The sequence below is a fragment of the Mastomys coucha genome, chromosome X, assembly GCF_008632895.1.
Source record: "Mastomys coucha isolate ucsf_1 chromosome X, UCSF_Mcou_1, whole genome shotgun sequence".
Classification (NCBI taxonomy): domain Eukaryota; kingdom Metazoa; phylum Chordata; class Mammalia; order Rodentia; family Muridae; genus Mastomys; species Mastomys coucha.
This window is the reverse complement of record NC_045030.1, coordinates 46,270,050-46,288,913: the sequence shown is the minus strand read 5'-3', so window position 1 is coordinate 46,288,913 and position 18,864 is coordinate 46,270,050. Positions and strand designations below refer to the sequence as shown.

The 18,864-nt window shown below is 38.4% G+C and overlaps 1 protein-coding gene across 3 annotated transcripts in view; it reads right to left on the bottom strand.

The window, feature by feature from the left end:
- Gria3 (glutamate ionotropic receptor AMPA type subunit 3) overlaps window positions 1–18,864 on the bottom strand; it is a 269,423-nt gene that overhangs the window by 8,112 nt on the left and 242,447 nt on the right. The window contains exons 13-15 of one of the 3 annotated variants that reach the window (XR_004113737.1): window positions 16,656–16,903; window positions 15,985–16,099; window positions 1,704–1,818 (exon numbers count right to left, since the gene is read on the bottom strand). Coding sequence is in view for 2 of the 3 variants with exons in the window: in XM_031354592.1 (XP_031210452.1) it covers window positions 1,704–1,818; window positions 16,656–16,903 (363 nt within the window). In the remaining variant the exon portion in view is untranslated. The remainder of the gene's footprint in view (window positions 1–1,703; window positions 1,819–15,984; window positions 16,100–16,655; window positions 16,904–18,864) is intronic. The other 2 variants (XM_031354592.1, XM_031354721.1) reach the window with 2 other exon arrangements.

Below are 18,864 nucleotides of genomic sequence, written 5' to 3'. Positions count from 1 at the left end.
AAAAAATGCTATAACTATTTGCTTTCTATTTAAGATGGAGGAAAAATTGAGGAAGGCGGTCAGTGACTTTCAGGTCAAACAGCAAACCTGGCTAAGCTATCTGCCTACATAAAAAAGCAAAAATTGAACTGCTGAACAATGGAAAGAAAAAAAAATGGTGTCTTGAACCCTACCTTGAGGTAGGATACACCAAGGGCCAGGAGTCTTTCTTTGGAAAAAAAAAACAAAATAGCATTTTGTAGTCTTTTTAGAGGGAATGTAACCATTTTGCTGCTGAAAGGAGTTGAAGAGAATCCCCAATTTTTTAAGCCTCTGAATTTTAATCATCTTATTTAAATGATGACATGGTGGACAGATGATGGCCATTGCTGAACTATGGTTCAGCTAGTCCTGATATATTGAAGTGGCCACATTCTTCTGATTCTATTTTCATAGGAGCCAACCCTATATCCATAATAAAAAAGCCAACTTGAATTGTATTTAGGGAGGGATGTGGGGGCGCCTCATGTCCATGACAGCCTTACATATAGTCACTTTTCTGGAATGAATGACAGGTAGGTGACAGTAAGAGCTTTTTTCACTTATTGGACATTGGCCATTTCGGGTAGCCCACTAGGCTATACGCAAGGGTAGTCCATGGTCAATCAAGAAATGGGCCAATTTCTGGAACCCTTCTTCTGCCACCATATATGTATAATATGTGCATGACACTAAACAAGGGCAAAAGGTCCTTTATCATAACCTGTGTGATCTGTTAGCAGCAACAAAAGTTTTAAGTTCCATGTGTTGAAGTTTTACCAAATTCCCCGATATGGGATATAGAAACCCAGTAGCAAAATGGTTCATTGCATGGAGAAAATGAGTGGCGTTTCATGAAATGAATTAACTGATACCACAATATTAGTTTAGAAAAAGGAAAAGGCAAAAACTGGAAACTAAAAAGAACTTTCTTAGGGGGAGCGAAGGGGGGGGCAGGAAGGAGGTGGGGAAGAGTGTTTCATGCTTATCAATGTGATGTTAATCCTGACAATGTGTACCCTTGAGGAGCATGCGACTACATTTTCAAAGTATTACATACAGAGATTCAAATGACACCTTTATAAGAGAAAAGTGTGACAGACTTAATGAGATTTGAGATCCAAACAGGTGCTGACTTTAATATGACAGCTGCTGGGAGGGAGCTAATCATTCTGCTTACAGAGACCGGGCTTTGTTGTTTGTTTGACTGTTTTCTGATGGCAAAGACGTAATATATTAATAACCAATGGTATTTACAACTACAGTCTCTGACACTGCAAGAGATTAAGATAAAGTACTGTCACAAATGGATCTTATATATATGTATATATATATATATTATTTTTTTTCGAGTTGAGGTTGGTTGTTATATTTTCTCTTTGAACTTTCGAAATGTGAACTACAGTAAAACCCCTTTATAACACAGCTCATTCTTTTACAGCATTGGGAATGCATCGAGCCAGATCGAGTCCCTAATCATAATGGATCTCTCTCACAAAGGGTTGACGTCCCATGACAGGCCTGTGAGGCTGCCGTTTGCCTTATTCCTATAGTGCTGGTGTTATGAAGGGGTCCCACTGTGGCAGGGTGTGTGTGTTGGGAAGGAAAGCCGTTTGGGGGTAGAAAATAAACAGTGGGTCAAAATGTGATTGCTAATCAGTACAAAAAGACCTTCAGCGACTGACCTTACTCCCGGAGTCCTTGGCTCCACATTCCCCCTTATCGTACCACCATTTGTTTTTCAGCTTGTCTAAGATGCCTTGTTCACTGAGTTTCAATACTGCAAGGTTTACAGGCGTTCTTCACGTGGGAAATAACATAAATAACATTATATTATGTTATTTTATGTTATTCAAGCTTCAAACTACTTTAAAACTATAGAAAGCGATAAAGCAGGGGGCCCTGGCCACAGAGTAATCTTAGACACTGCAGGCAACCTGAGCATTACCTTATAAAAAGTTAACACTACAGCAACGCTATATTTACCAGGGCCTGCCCATATCGCTTTGAGTAATCGGCACACACTGTTAAATAATGAGGATAGAAAAAAAGGCACTCCTCAGATAGGCTGTGTGTGGTGAGGAGGGTTTCCCCTCAAGTGACACTGGTCGGCGGCAGCTTGCAGTAACTTTGTGACGGAGACGTGTTAGGTTTGATCTAACCGGGTGTCTTGTTGTACTTCCAGACAGAAAGCAAGTTATGGGTGTGGGAGAGGGATGGGAAGGGGATGGGGCCAGAAAGGGAAACATTTGTATTATTGTGGACCAAGACAAATGGATGAATCTGAACAGAAAACAGCTCCTGTATAAACAGCATGCCTTTGGATTCATTGTCGCTATTACACAAATCTGTTGCCCAGCTGAAAATGATCTTCTGAAGGACTGAACTATACACACATATTCTCATGCGACAGCCGTACATTCTAATTCCTATGCACACACTACTCTTAACATTAGAAGTTCAACGTAGACCTTGACAGTTTTGATGAGGAGAATTTTCAACAGCGGGAAAACAGACCTTATGGGATGTTTCTGAGTGGCTGACTGCATCTCTCTCTAGGATGTGTTTGCAATCAAGTCAGATGCTCAGAAAGTGGACCAAAGTGTTTTAAAGTAGAATGTTAGTACAGCATTGTGTAAAATGGCAAACTGACATTGCCATTGTTGAGTAGGACTGGAGAGGAATAGTTTGGTAAAATAAAATCTCTTGAAGTGAGTGACTAATACATCTTCAGGAGGCTATGTCACGACTTGCTTCTTTGTTGTCTATTACTTAATATATCCTGATTATATTTGGAACCATTGGGCACAATGTATGAAACCTTACTGGTCCTAGGACAAAGATTTTTGTCTTTGAGAGATTTCTTCAGCTATCAAACAGAAATAGTGACCACTACCCTGCCTTCTTCCTATCTCTACTGAATTGGAAACAAAGTCTCTTCAATAACTTTGGGCAAAACTAGGTTGTATCAGCAGGGTGACCTAATTTTATGGTGAGGCACTAAACTGTCTTTACTTTCATCCCGAACAGTATTGTCAGTGTTGTGTGTATTGGTCTAGTGCTATTGGCTTTAAAGGAGGAAGTCACACGAATTTATGCAACTATGGAAACGCTATAACAGTTTTTTAGCTTCTTTTAGATAAGCTGGGTCTGTTAACATGTCTGCTTACAGACAAGACTTCCTATAATCACAATGATCTGACCTCTGCCACACCAGCTCCCCAAACACTTTTCTTTCTTTTTCCATTTGCAATTGAGGGCAGAGGGACCATCTTAGTTTGAGATGTTCTGAGATATGTATCATCTTTTAAAAATAATATGCAGTTTCAGAGTACTTGGGATTTGAAAAGCTATAAACCTTTTGTAGCAAGTAGCTGCCTCTCTCGTTAGTGGAGAGCATAGCATTCAGAATACCTTCATTCTGTGTCTTACAAGGAAATTGAATTCCTTTTATACTTTAAACAAGTTTTTTTTCCATCAGCACTCAAAAGCCTAGGCTTCTCAAGTGCTAACCAGAATTGCAACAAAGTATACACAAAACTTCTAGCTTCCTTAAGATAGTATTGGCAGTGGAAGTTGTCTTAGATTATTATAAAGGTCAGCAAGACCATCTATGACCCTGAAAGCAATGTGGAGTTGCCTTCTCCTCTACCCCCACTGTCTATCTCTTTCTTTCTCTTCTTCATTGTTTGTTACGACACTACCATCACTGTTCTCCCAGGGTTGTGTTTTGAGCCAGGTTCTGGTGTGAGACACAGCATTGTGGAAGTCGTCTCAAGATACAGGGCAAGATGCTTCCTAACATCATAAAGGGGTGACCTGGGCTCAATGGGCCGATCCATCCTTCCTTTCCTTCCTTCCTTTTGCAAATAGTCTAGTAACTTCTCATTGCTCTCCGACTGTGTCCTTACCAGGCCTTATTCTCCTTTAAGGTTCTGTATTCTTAAAAATACCTCATTCAATTTGTTCAGTATTGCTGCTTTTATTAGGTCTTAGGAACAGAACAGCCTGATTAAAGTTCCCACACTAGGGTTAATAGAAGGTTCCATTCTCTAGAGACCCTGGGTTTAGAAGATATTCATAAACATTTAGGTGACACAGATCGATAAAAGTAAAAATGTGTGGGTTTAGAGCAGCGTTTCTCAAAGTGTGTTCCTGGGACCCCTAGGGGAATCATTGAAACCCTTTCACTTGAGGGTCCATGAAGTCAAAGTCTTTTATAGTGATAGGAAGGTAACAACTCCCCTTTTCACTATTACTCCTTCATCATATACAAACTGCTCAGAGGCTACCTGATTGTGAAATCATAACAAATTGAATGAAGAAGTAGAAATGATAATCCCATCCTTTAATATAAGCTACATATTAAGACACCTGCAAAAATAGAGGCTGTTTTCACTTTTCTGACTTTTGTTTTGAAAATAGAATTGCTTTCATATAAGTATATTGTTTATCTTAACATGTGCTATGTTAATTTGAAAATAAATCAGTGAGTATATTCCTTTAAATTCTATTTCTGGCATGATGAATATTAATAGATGCAACATAGAAACAAAATACTTTTTTTAGATTTTTGCAATAGTTTTTAAGAATGTTAAGAGCCCTGCAACAAAATATTTTGTAAGCATTGCTCTGGAGAATGAATGAATTCTGTTGTGATATAGATGCTTATTCTGGGCTGTCAACCATAGACACTTGTCTAAGCCCAGACTTAGTATCTTAGCATCTTAATGTTCTCCTTCTGACAAATGGCCTATGTCTGTCTTGGGCCATCTAGTAGCTTTCACAGAACAGCTAGTTCACAGTGCAGGTTATCTTAATGTAATAGTTTTCGAGTAGGGGGCGGGGAGCAGGGCCTTTTTTCCTTTAGAGGACATTTGGTAATGCCTGGTGTCATTTTTGTTGTCACAAATGGGCTGGGGAATGATCCAGGCATTCAATGGGTAGAGGCAATGCATGCTGATAAACATCCTATAATTACAGGACAGCCTCCACAACAATGCATCATCTGGCTCCAGACGCCAATAGTGCTGAAGCCAAGAAAGCAGGCTTTGGAGCATTCAGATGTCCTCTGAGATACTCAGGACAGTAAAGAACTCTGACAGATGACACATCTCTAGAAGGTTAGTCTTGGATTCGAAAGGAAGAAAGGAAGGAAGGAGGAAGGAAGGAAGGAAAGAAGAAAGAAAAGAGAGAGAGAAAGAAAGAAAGAAAGAAAGGAAGGAAGGAAGGAAGGAAGGAAGGAAGGAAGGAAGGAAGAGTGAAATTTGGGAGGGAAGCAATGTGCTCTTGGGAACTTCAAATAAAAACCACTGGGGGAAATGAACATTTCAAGCAGTAGCAGACTCAAGGAACATAAAAGTTGCAATCAGAAATCACAGATATTGCCACTCAACAAGGTGAGGATAGGTACTAAGAAAGCTCCAGCTATTCTGTGTAGCTGTGAGATAGACTATGTTTCCAAAATGGTAGATTAAACATGCTTTGATTAAAACAAGTTTTTCCATTCCGCTGCCTTACTAGATGTATTGTGAAGCATAACTCAAGTCAACTAAATCTGTACACACACGCACACATTTACAAATACACACATTCACCCACACACATGCAAATATTCACATACACACACATACACACACACACTGGTGTTTTGAAGAAAGGAGAATTAGATACTCATTTGGTCATTTAAGATGGTTTTGTCAGGATGGTTTTTTTTTCTGCTATCTCAAGGGTTTTCTCTCTTCCCTCCATCACCCTCTATCTTGCCTTATTTTTGTGCATGTCTTGTGACTCTTTCTAAACCATGTGCATCGATCTTATGCTTTTGTAGCCCTCATTTATGACATTTTCCTCCTCAGTAAATAACCATTTTAAAGACAACTCTTAGCTTTTCATTTTCAACCTAGTTCCTTTACATAATTACACTAGTCAATTTTTATTATTGGTTAAGTTAGTGGCTACCCCAAGAAGGCAGATTTATGGTCTTCTCTTTATAAATTATGAAACTGTAGCACACACAGGTCAAGCAATTTGCTTAAGCCTCCACATATCACAGAGCAGGCTGAAAGGCAAATGAATATACATTGAACTCTCTACTACGCCTTGCCCACAGAAACATAGACGAGAGTAGGTAGCTCTCCTCATATTTTTCTCTTCTGGCTTAGATGTCCATAATGATTTTTTCCCAGGGACCCCTGTTCTCCAAATAACTATCAGTCTTCCAAGGGCATATATTCCAGCTGAGGCCTTTTATTCTGATGCAGCAATGCTTCACATGGGAAATGTCTGGAGCAATTACTGCAGGCCCTTGACTGAGTACCTGAGAGAATTAGAAGTCAGAAATATTTATTGTGTTCACCTCAATAGAGAACAGAAAGAATTAAACAAAGTAGGTCAGATTTCTATCATGGAAATTAACCAAGCAGTCACTCTCTGAAAGGCCTGCTATGAGCTTTTTTGCTGAGCAGAACCATCATAAGGTAGAGGTATTGGTCAACAAGCTAAAGGAGAAAACTGGAGGGTTTTCTGATGAAATTTGATGGGATCTGGGAATTATACCCAAGCCCCATGTTTTTCTTCCCTATTTTTTTCTTCCCTATTTTTAAAATTACATTTTAAAAATTTTACAGTTAAGTTTGAGCACTGTGTTCATGTTCTTGTTTCATTTTGTCCCCTTTTTAAAAATATGAATCTTCCTGAGACATGGAAATGATGAAATAGAGAATATTTAGAAAGCAACTTGCTATTCTCCTTTGTCTTAAAAAAAAAAAAGGTTTGGGGCTTAGGGCAAGAATGTAAGGTTCTCTGGGGAAGAAAATGTTTTATGGCATAGAAGTCATAAAAATGATTATCAAGGCAGATTATGAAGCAGACGTGGAGCGGGAGTACGGGTGTATGTGAATTACAGAGTCTCTAAAAATACATGAAAATAACCCTGACCCTCAGGATCTTCATTCCTGAGTGTGGAGGACAGACACGAACTGCCATTTGTTTATTATCTTTTAATATAGGAAGAATAATGTATAATGCTTTGATAATTAATTTTTCTTTTAAAAATGTTTATTTTTGAAGGTGTGCTTGTGTGTATGTGTGCCTTGACACATGTGGTCAAGCAGGTCCTTTTACTTTCACGTGGGTGCTGGAGATTGAACTCTGGTCATTAGACTTCAAAGCAAGTGCCTTCATATTTAGCTGAGGTTGACCTTGAGTTTGCCCTCTTTCTGTTTTACCTCTCAAGAACTGAGACCATAGATATGTGCCAGCAAGCTTGGCATGAATTGTATTTTCAAAGAAAATATGATTAGATGATAAAATAAATCTACTTGTCTCAGCCATCCACACCTGGGACAAACTCATCTACAAAGGACTCACTGTACACACGGTCCAGCACATAGCCCCTCCAGGGGGTGCCTGTAAAATTTCAGAGTCTGGCTCATTCAGCCATTTCAAAGAATCAGTGTTGTCTTCAAAATGGTAAACTTTATACACGGACATAGCTTTTTTTTTTTTTTTTTCTGTGAATGTAGGATCTCTCTTGTAAAACCCAAATAAATAAGCCTTTTGATTAAAACAACTGCTAAGTTTATTTAAAATTTCTGATGTCCTCAAGTACTTAGAATAATAAATGAAGCAGCTTGGAGTCAAATTGTAGTCAATGGAGTTAAGTGGGGGTGCTGAGGCTCTTTATAGGGGGAAAAGAAGCCAATTTGAGTCTAGTAAATTCATTACCAAGGTGATATCCCAAGGTAATCTGGTGACCCTAGAAGGGATAAGAAAGGAGTTTAAATTATGGATATGACTCTGGATAGAAACCAAAGGTGTAGTGTGTAATCTACCTGAGAGCCTGAATGATATACTCTGATCTAAAAGATTGCACTTTCTGTTTCTGAATAGGGATACTGAAAGAGCAAATGGTTGGGTAATTAATGATTCCAGGAGATCTTCAGTGGTACCCTTAGGAAGGATAGATATATGTGTCAATATGTAGGTTTTAGAAAAAGAAAAGATCACACACACACACACACACACACACACACACACACACACACAAAACCTCAAAGAAATATATGAACAAGGATGGTAAGTTTATAAATGTAATTTGAAGCCTGCTCTGACAACATAATATCTAGGCAATGAATATGGAAATGGTTACAAATGAAGCTGGAAAAATTTCTGCCACCTAATTCTGCATCCAAACACTTGTCTTAAAGGTACTAGTTCTTGCTTCTTTGTACCTTTCTGAACAGGCCTTCTGGAATATCATCAGCCTAGAGGAGAGAGAATGGTATTCTCCATTTTTCTGTCCATCTTTAAACCGAGACTACTTCAGGTAGTCATGGTAATCAGTCACTAGTGTCTCATTCCAGCCTCTCTTGGAGAAGCCATAGTATCACTCTGCATAAGAAGTATGTGCAGGCAGGCACAGATATCATTGCACAAGTTTGTTGGAGTCAATTGACAGTTTAGAAAGAGAGAAGAAACCTTGCTGAGTGACAGAATTTAGCATGTGGCTCTTTGTATTCTTTTTTATTAACTTTGGATATATGTAGTGAAGGGATTTACTAGTCCATGTGCCAGCGATTGGAGGCAGTGACAGTTCCAAACATGCCCTAAAAATGTATAAGTGTATGGAGTCATTAAAAATATTCTATCTCCCCATTTTTCACAGGAGTTCCTACATGTAGGAGTGCAGAATAAGATTTATGTCATTTAAAACTTTTTTGCCTTTGGATCGCTGAGAGTTGTCTCCATCCCCTTTGACTGTTGGCATTACTAAACTCTTGAGTGTTCAAGTGACCCTCATCTTCATAGAGGAAGCTGCAGTGATTTGCAGAGTTATGCAGTGCTCAGCTGCTAGAAGCCACCTCTGAGCCAGTATTTATAACCACGTAGTTCACAAATGTAGCTCAAACCTATTTAACTCCTTGCTAATGGGATCATAATTTAATGTAAGTGCAAAGAGCAAATTCAATAATGCATGCATATAACATTAGGAGTTGAAAGCTGTGAGCCATTTTTCTAAGGGCCTAACAATGCTAATGACTAAAATGGATTGATGACCATCTGTGCTCACACAGCAGCCTCAGAAGTAAACTCGAGATAGGGAGTTAAATCCAGTGGTGTTTCCATATGATAACTTCTCATATTCAAAACAAAAGAAACTTTGATTCTACAGATCATAGATTTCCCTGATGGGTTTCTGTCAAAAACCTAGACCTCTTCTGGCTTACATCTCTAAAAAGCAAAACAATTATTTTACATAGCCTAATTATGTGGGAAGATTCCTTACTCTATTTTTTTTTCCCAACAGAGAGCAGGTATTCAGAGAAGATACTAAGGTAGAAGAATAATTGACATGTTTCAGTGAAAAAACCCATTGTAAGTGGGACTCCCACTTGTTGTCCAAGTAAGCTTTAAAAACTCCATTTTAACATGCATTAGAAGTTCAACTCATCAAATGTGGTTGGAATTTATCATGTATAAGTGTGTTTTATTTAGCAGTACCAAGAGAGGCCAGAAACTCAAATGATGAACTTTTCTGAAGATATGGAAGTCTTCAGACTACAAATAATCAATCCTAGCTTGTATTCAAATATAGATTGAAAGAAATGATGGCCATATATCCAACTTACAGACTTGATATAGATTGCTAAACCAAAGGTACATACCAATCTCTTTCAACACACACTCTAGCAACCACACAACATGCCTTCATTCCTAGTAGTGATGTTAGACAGGAAATGCTAGCAGTTTTACTATGAGTGTCTGTGTATATTGATATACATATAGACACTGTGTATATATGTTTATGTACACATATGTATATATAATATGTGTATACTAAAATATAGTATGCTGCTGCTTTAGATCCATATTTGAGATGTATTTTAGTGCTAGATAAAATGAATAAAAATGTTAATCCAACACTTAGACCACATTTTTGCCACCTCAGACTAATGGGTACCAGCCTCATGTGCCAAGGGCCAAATGCTATACCGCTCTCTAAAAAGTCAAAAGAGAATGGATTTTAACTGTTCTCTATAAAATTTCCCCCCACCCTGTTCCACCAACCCCAACTCCCACCCTAACAAAAATAACTTAGGTGCATTAAATATTTCACATTTCTTTTCCATGGCTGTCCTACCTTTTAGACAGTGTGGTTCTACAACCTCTTCAAATGAAATGGAACCCCGTTATTTTCTTCTCAAGGGGAAGAAAGAGCATAGATATGCATCATTTTAACTTTGCCATGGCAATAGTGTCCTTCCTCTTGACAACTGTGTAACATCATTCTTACCTTCTTGCTTTCACTCCTGCTGTTCTTTCTGTAGCTCTGGTATTGGATATTTTGGTTATTGTTTGTCAATAAGAAACATATTCATGTTATCAGAATAGCAACATATAGAATCAATTATGTCCTAATGATAGGAATTATGCTAAGGCCACACAGTCACTTATGTTTAAGTCAAATAATGAAATAATTAAACGGTCTTTTCTTTGTGGGTTACATTTTCCCCTCAGTGGTAGAATTTATTTCTTTTAGCATCGTTTGCAAAATCATTGGTTTTGGCAGTCCTGGACTGGGTCAGTTTTTAAGACAACTGGTCCCTTGCTTGAAGTAGTCATTTGAGAGAAAGTGAAGATTTGCTCTTGGCAAGAAGACATGAATCAGTTCAAGTAGCAAATTTAGTCACTACCATGAAACAAAATTGTCAGTTTCTTCAAATTTCCAGGAGGCAGTACCAGCACAGAAACATGCAAACCAATGAAGAGTATAGTATACTTACCCTACTCCTTGATCCCAAACCAGTCTTGGGGATTCACAGGAACTTCTGCTAAGACCCAGGAAGTGTCATCGTTCTGTAATGGTTCTTGCCTATACACATAACAGTGTCAATAAAGTGTCATTGGGATCCATCTTAACCCTGGGCATCCAAAGTGTCAACCTTTAGGAATGGCTCCTGCCAGTAAAAGATCCACTTTTGTTGCAGATAAAGGCAGATGCAGATTCATATCCAGTCCCTAAGGCTCAAGATTGTCAAAGAATTCTGGGTGTGGAAGAGAAGCAATTAAGAGATGGTGGCATAGGAGAGGAAAATTGTAGACAAACACAGGAGGAGAAATACATACAAAATTGAAGATCTCATGTTATACACGTGGGAAAAACAGTTATAGTCTCATTCCTTTAGGTAGCACCAACTATGGATCTGAGGGAATTTGGAAACAGGCTATTTCGAAGTGCCATTTTTTACTGTCTCTGAATGGAGGACTTGCTAAGCAAATGTATAAGATTATTTTTGAGAAAAAATGATAGAGATAGGGAAGATGAAGCAAACAGTTGAATTTCTTAAGAGAACAAACTTTAAAGTACGTTAAAAGCACATAGATGAAAATAGATACAACTAACTTTAATTTCAGGGAGCTTTTGAATCTATTAAAATAAATTCCATGACTTTTCTCAATGCATGTGGTACATGCTTGTCGCTTTCTTCTAGTTTTTATATATTTCAATTTCAACTACATTTCTTTATTGATATTTTACACCATTTCCTATGCCTTACAAGTGAAGGTACCTACATTTGGCACATTATCGCAGTCAAGGAGTTCAGAATACTTCCATTTAAACATTCTGTTTCATTGTTCTCAAAGGCACACAATCTGTGCTGTTCTTTTTTTTCTCATCTTTAAAAGTATAGATACTAGAAGTCTATTTAAATCCATTGATGCAAATCTAGGCTGAGATGGGATAAGTTTCGTATTATTTTATCACTCCAGGTACACATAGTTTATTTTTACTGACATTCTTTGCTCTACTAAGTAAAGGTATATAGAAAAACTGAGCTGGCATCATTTGCTTAAGATTAAGGGAATGAAGTTAGGTTGGTGGAAGGACTAGAATGTAAAACTGTGAGAGGACTGAAAGCTGTGGAAGAAGGTTAATGCCCTTATATGGGAACTCAGCAAAATAACTATCTGCTCTTTTATTGTGACAGACTCTCATCAGCTGTCTCTCAAATCTCTAGTGATCTAGGTTTATAGCTGGAACAACCTACAAGCCTCTTAATTACTTCATTTTCACACGTATTACAATAAAGCAACAACACAATAGGGTGATTTGTTGGTTGAAAATTCTCAAACCACAGTCTTTGTTTCCATGATTTATCTCTGTTCATTTATAGATCAAGGGTAGATTGGGTATAATTTGGCCAGGATTTATTAGCTTAGACTTGAGAAATTGGTATAGGCAAGCAGTGTTTTGGTCATAGCCTATGGGTCTTATTCAGGAGCTACTCCAGTTTATAACCCCTTTCTTAATTCCCTGTATTCAGAAAAGAAAATAGCATATCTCTTACATTTGTTTAAGAGTGTACTCATTTTTGACAACATGAAAAGTTTCTGTTCTTTCTATAGTATAGTAAAATTTGTAGAATATGCTCAGAATGCATGCTGTCTCATGTTAGAGAGGGAAAAGTCAACAATTTAACATAATTGCCCATTTATCATAATTTAAAGGTTATAGGACCAAGACAGAGAGATAAGCAATACAGGTATTTTTCCCCTTTTCCTGGTTTCAGAGATAATAGGTGTAAAAATGTTTTTGAAGTAGTGGAGGCACTTATAAATGTCAGGCTTTGTGATTATTGTCACTTTTAGTAATCAGTATTGAGGGCAAGAATGGCTTAAATATGCCATTTGCCTAGTAACCAACGTGACTGAGAATGAACCTGATTCTTATAGAAACATAGCACATGCAATCAGATTCACACCATCCATGGGTGGGCAGCTACAATAACTTGCTGTCTGCAATATTATCAGAAGAGGTGAATCTGAAAGTCAGAAGAGACATGTGATGGCATTGGCTGTGTGACCTCAAAGTCAGCATCACCTGTGTACCTCACTTTCCCTATGAAATGATGGTACATTCAGTGGTCATTTTGGCAGGTTAACTGGGGACAAGAGTCAATAAGGAAATGGAATTCTCAAGCCATTTTACTAATAGGATAAAACTTCCTTGATCTGAACTGGCACAGAGGAAGAATTGTCAGAACAAGGGAAGCAAGCCCTAAATTACAAAATATGTCCGAAGCATGGCATTTTCTCCTTTTAGTTCTATTTTGAAATTCATACAGGCCATAAAACATTGCCTTATCAGAGGTCCCCAGGAGAAGTATCTTAGTGGGTAGATTTATCATGAATATGATTATATGTGATGAGTGCTTCCAACTTTTGAAACAAAAAGGTTTGTTCTCTCAAGAAAGTATTCAACTGACAGTCTAGTCTAAACTCTTCATTTGCTTAACAAACCTCTCTTGTCCATATCCATAGTCATATAAATTTACTTTGTAGACTGGTCCTTGTCTAGTTTATTCCATATTATTAATCAAATCACTCCGAGTTAAGGAGGTTTCAGCGCATTTCTACCTTCTGAATGGATTCATGTTGAATGGTACCCACGAAGTAGTCATAAAACACAGTCACGTTCGTTTCTTGCTCCTTCTTGTGCTCACTCTCAGAAAAACAAAAAGCAGGTGGCAAGAAGGAAGAAGATAAAGGCAGGCTCCTTGGTAATTCCCAGGCAGAAGAAGCAGTTGTTGGATATGCAGCTTTGATCCCACTATTATCCATACTTGAGAACGGAGTTGGCTTGTTGTAAAAGGTAAATTGAAGGGATGACCAAGAAAAGTAATTTGCAAGTTGCCCGGCAGGTAGCACTATGGCCAAAGAAGTTTGAAACAATTAAGATCTACTGAAATATTTTCTATTGGCATTCCAAATTTCAGAAAAATCTGGAAATTGTCAGTTAGCAATAAAGTTACTAGATAAAACTCAGAGACAATACTAAGAAAGGAACAAAGAGTGTGATTGTTGGTTATAATTAGCAAAAAGCTAGCTTAACTATTTGGGATCTTCATTATACTAAATTGTTTCATGAGAAGTAAAGGTCAGTCAAATCTGTCCTTTTTTTTTGTGTGTGTGTGTGTGTGTGTGTGTGTGTGTGTGTTTGCATGCATGACTGTGAGTGTGTGTGTGTGTAAATCATCAAACACCTGGTTATTGTAAAACTTCTGGGCACTTCTGGGCACTGTGTGGATTATTTAGAGGCATCTTGATTCAGTCCATGGCTCCTCTGAATGATGAGTTCATGAGAACAAAGTATCCAATCCAGCTCCGTTTTCATTCTGTAACTCACTTGAATAATAGAATTAGGTTCTCGGTGGCCTGCTAATAGCATGAGAAAAGTGCTGGGAGGAAGGTGCTAAATACTTTGGGCATCAGGGTAGCCAATGTGAAAATCAAATGAAGCAAATGATTGGCTAAATTTTCAGTGTCATCAGTTTATATAGGTGAGAAAGAAGTCACTGCTTTTTGGCACATAGTAAAACCTTGATTAATTGGAATCCATAGGGATGGATGGGATTGTTAATAAGAATACTTTACTTTTGGCTACTGACATGCCTCTTGTAAATGCTTGTATCCACTCTTATGTCTCAGGGAAGTAGCCTCTAATGTTCGAGGGTCAATCCAGATGGAGAAAAGTTATAGGAGAAAGATCTAGCTGCAGTTATCACTTGGCAACTATGCAAAACCTCAATTCCTTGAAGTCTTCTCATTTTGGACATCATTAAAGTTTTTCATCAATGGAAGTTTGGAATGGGGACTGACAATTCAGGCCACCAGTTCAGTGTATTCTTGTTAATCAAGGTTTTACAATAAAAGGCCTTGCCAATGCCTGGTAAGATTATGAATAGAAGTTGTTTTAAACTTTGCTCCTTTGAAAGTGCTCTGGATCAGTGTTTCCAAACCCATATTATACTGCAGACTGGCAAACTAGCTTTTCTGCCAGGATCCCAAGGGATGGAGAAGGAAAGAGAAGAGCAGAATTATAAGCATTGTCTCTGAAGAAAAAAAGTTTTGGCTTGCCTGTCTGTTGCTCTGTGGTTGGGAAACACTGTTCTTCACCTTAAGATGCCCATGGTATCTTGGATGTGTAAAAGCTGATCTCACGAGTTTCAGTATCATTTGCATGCCCCTTGGGCCATGGAGCAATCTGTATTCAGGTCTTCTCTTGTACTTACCCGAAGTGCCTGTCCATGACTTGGTGTCTTGGTCTCTGAGAAAGCCCCTATTTCCTGTTGCTTGGGTGATGGCTACGTATCCATTCTAGCCTCGAAGAATATTAGGAACCAAAGGAATGGCAAATAAGATCGGTTTTCTCATGATGACAACCTGGATAACAATTAGACCTACCTGAACCAAAAACACCGCTAAAGAGAAGCCAAATCAGGGATTCACACACAAGTAGTATCACAGGTGATGCACATGTTCAAATACATAAAAGCCCTTTGGCAAAGTCTCTGTGTGTGGTGACCTATTAAAGAAAGACCCCATTTAACTTGAAATTGACATCTCTCTTGGCTTTTCAAGTTAAATGGGGCCTAGTTAAATCAGCCACCACATACAGAGAACATTTCATCACTCATACAAGTAATAGAAGTCACACCCACTCGCTCAAGAAACTTCTATGAGCAATCATCACCTCCTAGAAAAAAAATAGAACCAAAACAAATTATATCCTGTCATCTCAGTGGCTGGATGGATCTGATTTCTTACACAATTCAACTGAGGCAGATGGGGGAGTCTCACATGGCACCCTTGGGCTTCTGAAAGCCTAGGGCAGCAAAACCTGTATAATGGCCTTCATATAGAAACCAGTCTGGCATGTGGGGAAAGGAAAGGGTGTGGGCAGGGAGCCTCTGTCTGGGAGTTTAAGAAGGGACCCAAGTTAGATCAAAAATATGGGCAGTGCCCTAAAGTCTTTCTGGTTCCCAAAGCTGCCAGGCAGGGGAATAACCTGGTCATTCTACTTTCTGTGTGTGTCTCGTGCTCTCTCCTCAGTAATAAGATAACAGTCTTGCCGATTACTCGTCACTAAGGGTACCCGGTTGTGGTGACATTGAGGCTGACCTTGGAGTCACCGCCCCCGCTGCCGCACTCTCCTTTGTCGTACCACCATTTGTTTTTCAATTTGTCCAAGAGGCCTTGCTCATTCAGTTTTAATACTGCCAGGTTAACAGCATTTCTTGAAACGATAAAACATAACTTGTAAGAAAATGCACAAATGCTTAGGAAATCGTTAACGTATAAAAAAGGAGCACAAGAGGACAAATTGGCTAAATTTCACAGAACGTGGAGCTATAAAAATGTCTGTACAGCAAATACAGGGTTAAATATTGGAAGGTGGCATGGAGGATAACATTTGCTCAAAACTGAAGTGTGCGGGATGGGGAAATTGTCTTTGAGAAAAAAAGTAACAAGAACACCACATCCATGCAATTAACATTCGTCACCAGAACTTGGCTTTTACCATTTAAATTGAAAAAGCCGTTGAACTGTAAAATTAAAACAGCAACAAACAGTCAGAAAGGACAACACAGAGAGAGAGAACATTAAAAAAAATGGATGCATTAAATAGATGAAACCATAATTTACCGTCTTATTTTAACTCCATGGAATATTGTAGATTTTAAACTTTTAAAAGTTACCTCAAAATCCACAAGAAAGAAAACGACAACAAAATGCATCAGGGTAGGTGGAATACTATAACAACACGGATATTGTTATATTATTCCACCCACCTTAATGCTGAGCCTTTAGGGGTTGCCACACCATAGCCTTTGGAATCCAGATTTCCACCAACTTTCATCGTATCACACGGCTTTCTCTGCTCAATGTACTCATTCATGGTTGACTCCAGCAGGAAGGCGAACTTTCCCTTGGACTTCCGAACTCGGGCTACCCCATCAGCTGTTGTTTTGGTAAACACAGATGGCTCTGCGGATTTCATGTAAGACCACATTTTCTCATACACAGCAATTTTGGATCTCTGCAACAAACAAGATAACAATTCTTTGGATGGCCAGATAGGACATTTGCACAGTAAAAACAAAACAAAACAAAACATATTTGTCTTTTAAATTTTAAGTTTTATTTGTATGTGCCTGTGTGTCTGTGTCTGAGTATGCAGGCACCCTCAAATACTGGAAGAGGTTGGATATCAGATCCCTTAGATCTGGAGTTGCAGGCAGTTGTGAGCTGCCTGACCTGGATGCTGAGAATCAAACTCTGGTCCCTTAGAAGAAAAGCAACTGTTCTTAACCAGCCCCCAAACATGTTTTATTACAGCCCACAGTCTCAAATCCATGCTACACTGTGGCTGTCCACACACTTTCAGACATCTGTCAAAGTGTTTTTAAAACAGATTTCTCCAAATTGTGCTTATCCTTGCTAATTGTGATGCTCTCTGCTATTTTCAAATCCACTTAAAAATTCGAGTCATGAATAGCTAACTTGGTTTCATGACCCTACTAAGTGGTTTTAGTTTGGTTTTGAAAAGAGTTTTTTCATTTGAATTTTCTGCTAGATGAAGAAATCTCTTGAAGCCCTCCACCCCTGCCCCCAACTCCAGACATCCTGCTGTATGTTTACCCTGAATTTGCCTGAAAAGGGTGATTGAAATGGTATGGAAGATCTGTTATGGTAAGAAAGTGTATTCTTGTTTTGAGACAATCTTTTGTTTTTTTTTTCTCTAGAACTTCTTTCTTTGGCCCTACCTGCTAGAGCTATGGAAAATAATTCTGCATGCTGTTAGTTATGTTGATCCTTCAAATATTGCAAGGGCTTTCTTATGTCCCTTCCTGATCTCATTAGGTTAAAATGTATTGGCTTTTCCTGTTTCCAAAATTCTCAGAACTTTGTTCATTCAACCAGAAGCTCATTTGAATTTGTGATGTCTCTTTTAAATTGGAGTGTTTAGAAATAAACTAGGCACTTTTGAAGTAGGACTATGATAGAATAAACAAAATGTTTGCTTTCTGTCATTGGAGCATTATTTTTGAATAATGGGGTTTGAAGTTGCATTAGTGTATTTAGTCGTGCATCTACCCTTCCAACAAATATTTATTGAGCACCTATTGGAGTCGTGAGATATGTAATAGGATGGTATGTGTCATTTCCATTCAAATGGAAGCATCACAAAAACTTAGCTTTTTTTCTATCAGTCCAAATCACCCTTGTCTTGATTTTCTCAGGCTGAACTTATCCTGTTAAAGTTCATTTAAGTTTAGGTGGTGCTGAGAATGTGTAGCAAATACTTAATGTTCATAGCTCCACATGTGTCCCTGTAGAGAATATAAAGGAAGAATGACCGCAATGACCCCAGAACTTCCAATTGGGATTGATAGCTAGATCCTTAGGAAGGAGAGCTCTAGATAGAACCTGTAAGATGACATTTAATCAGAGGTGAGGGTATGGTATAACCACAAACATATACCATAATTTCAACTGTCCTTCTGTAAGCTTTCCTGGCTTGTTTGAAAGTTATTTACTTGCTCACTTCTGGACTTTTGTCACCTACATTGAACCTTTTCATTTTTCTTTTATTATAATACACTCCTCATTTCTCTAGCTCCTGTTATACTCCCCTAACATTGCATTTTTTTTTTGAGACCTGCCTAGGCTTATGCAAATGGATCCAGAAAATTCCCAGAGCTGCCTCCATGAAAATTAAGCCTTATGTTTATGGCAATTAGATATTCACAGAGACCCTCATGGAGTCACTGAAACTGCACACTGAGATAGAAACAGGTTTAGATTGCTTAAATCACAAAAGAAGGAAGCTAGGATGGCTAAAGTTGAATGAGCGAAAAGACTGATAGAAAATGAGTGTAGGTAGAGAATCAGGTCAGAACCTGTAGGTCATGATTAAACAGTTTGGACTTATTCTATGTGAGATCAAAAACTGTTGGAAGATTTTGAGGTGGTGTGTGTGTATGTGTGTGTGTGTGT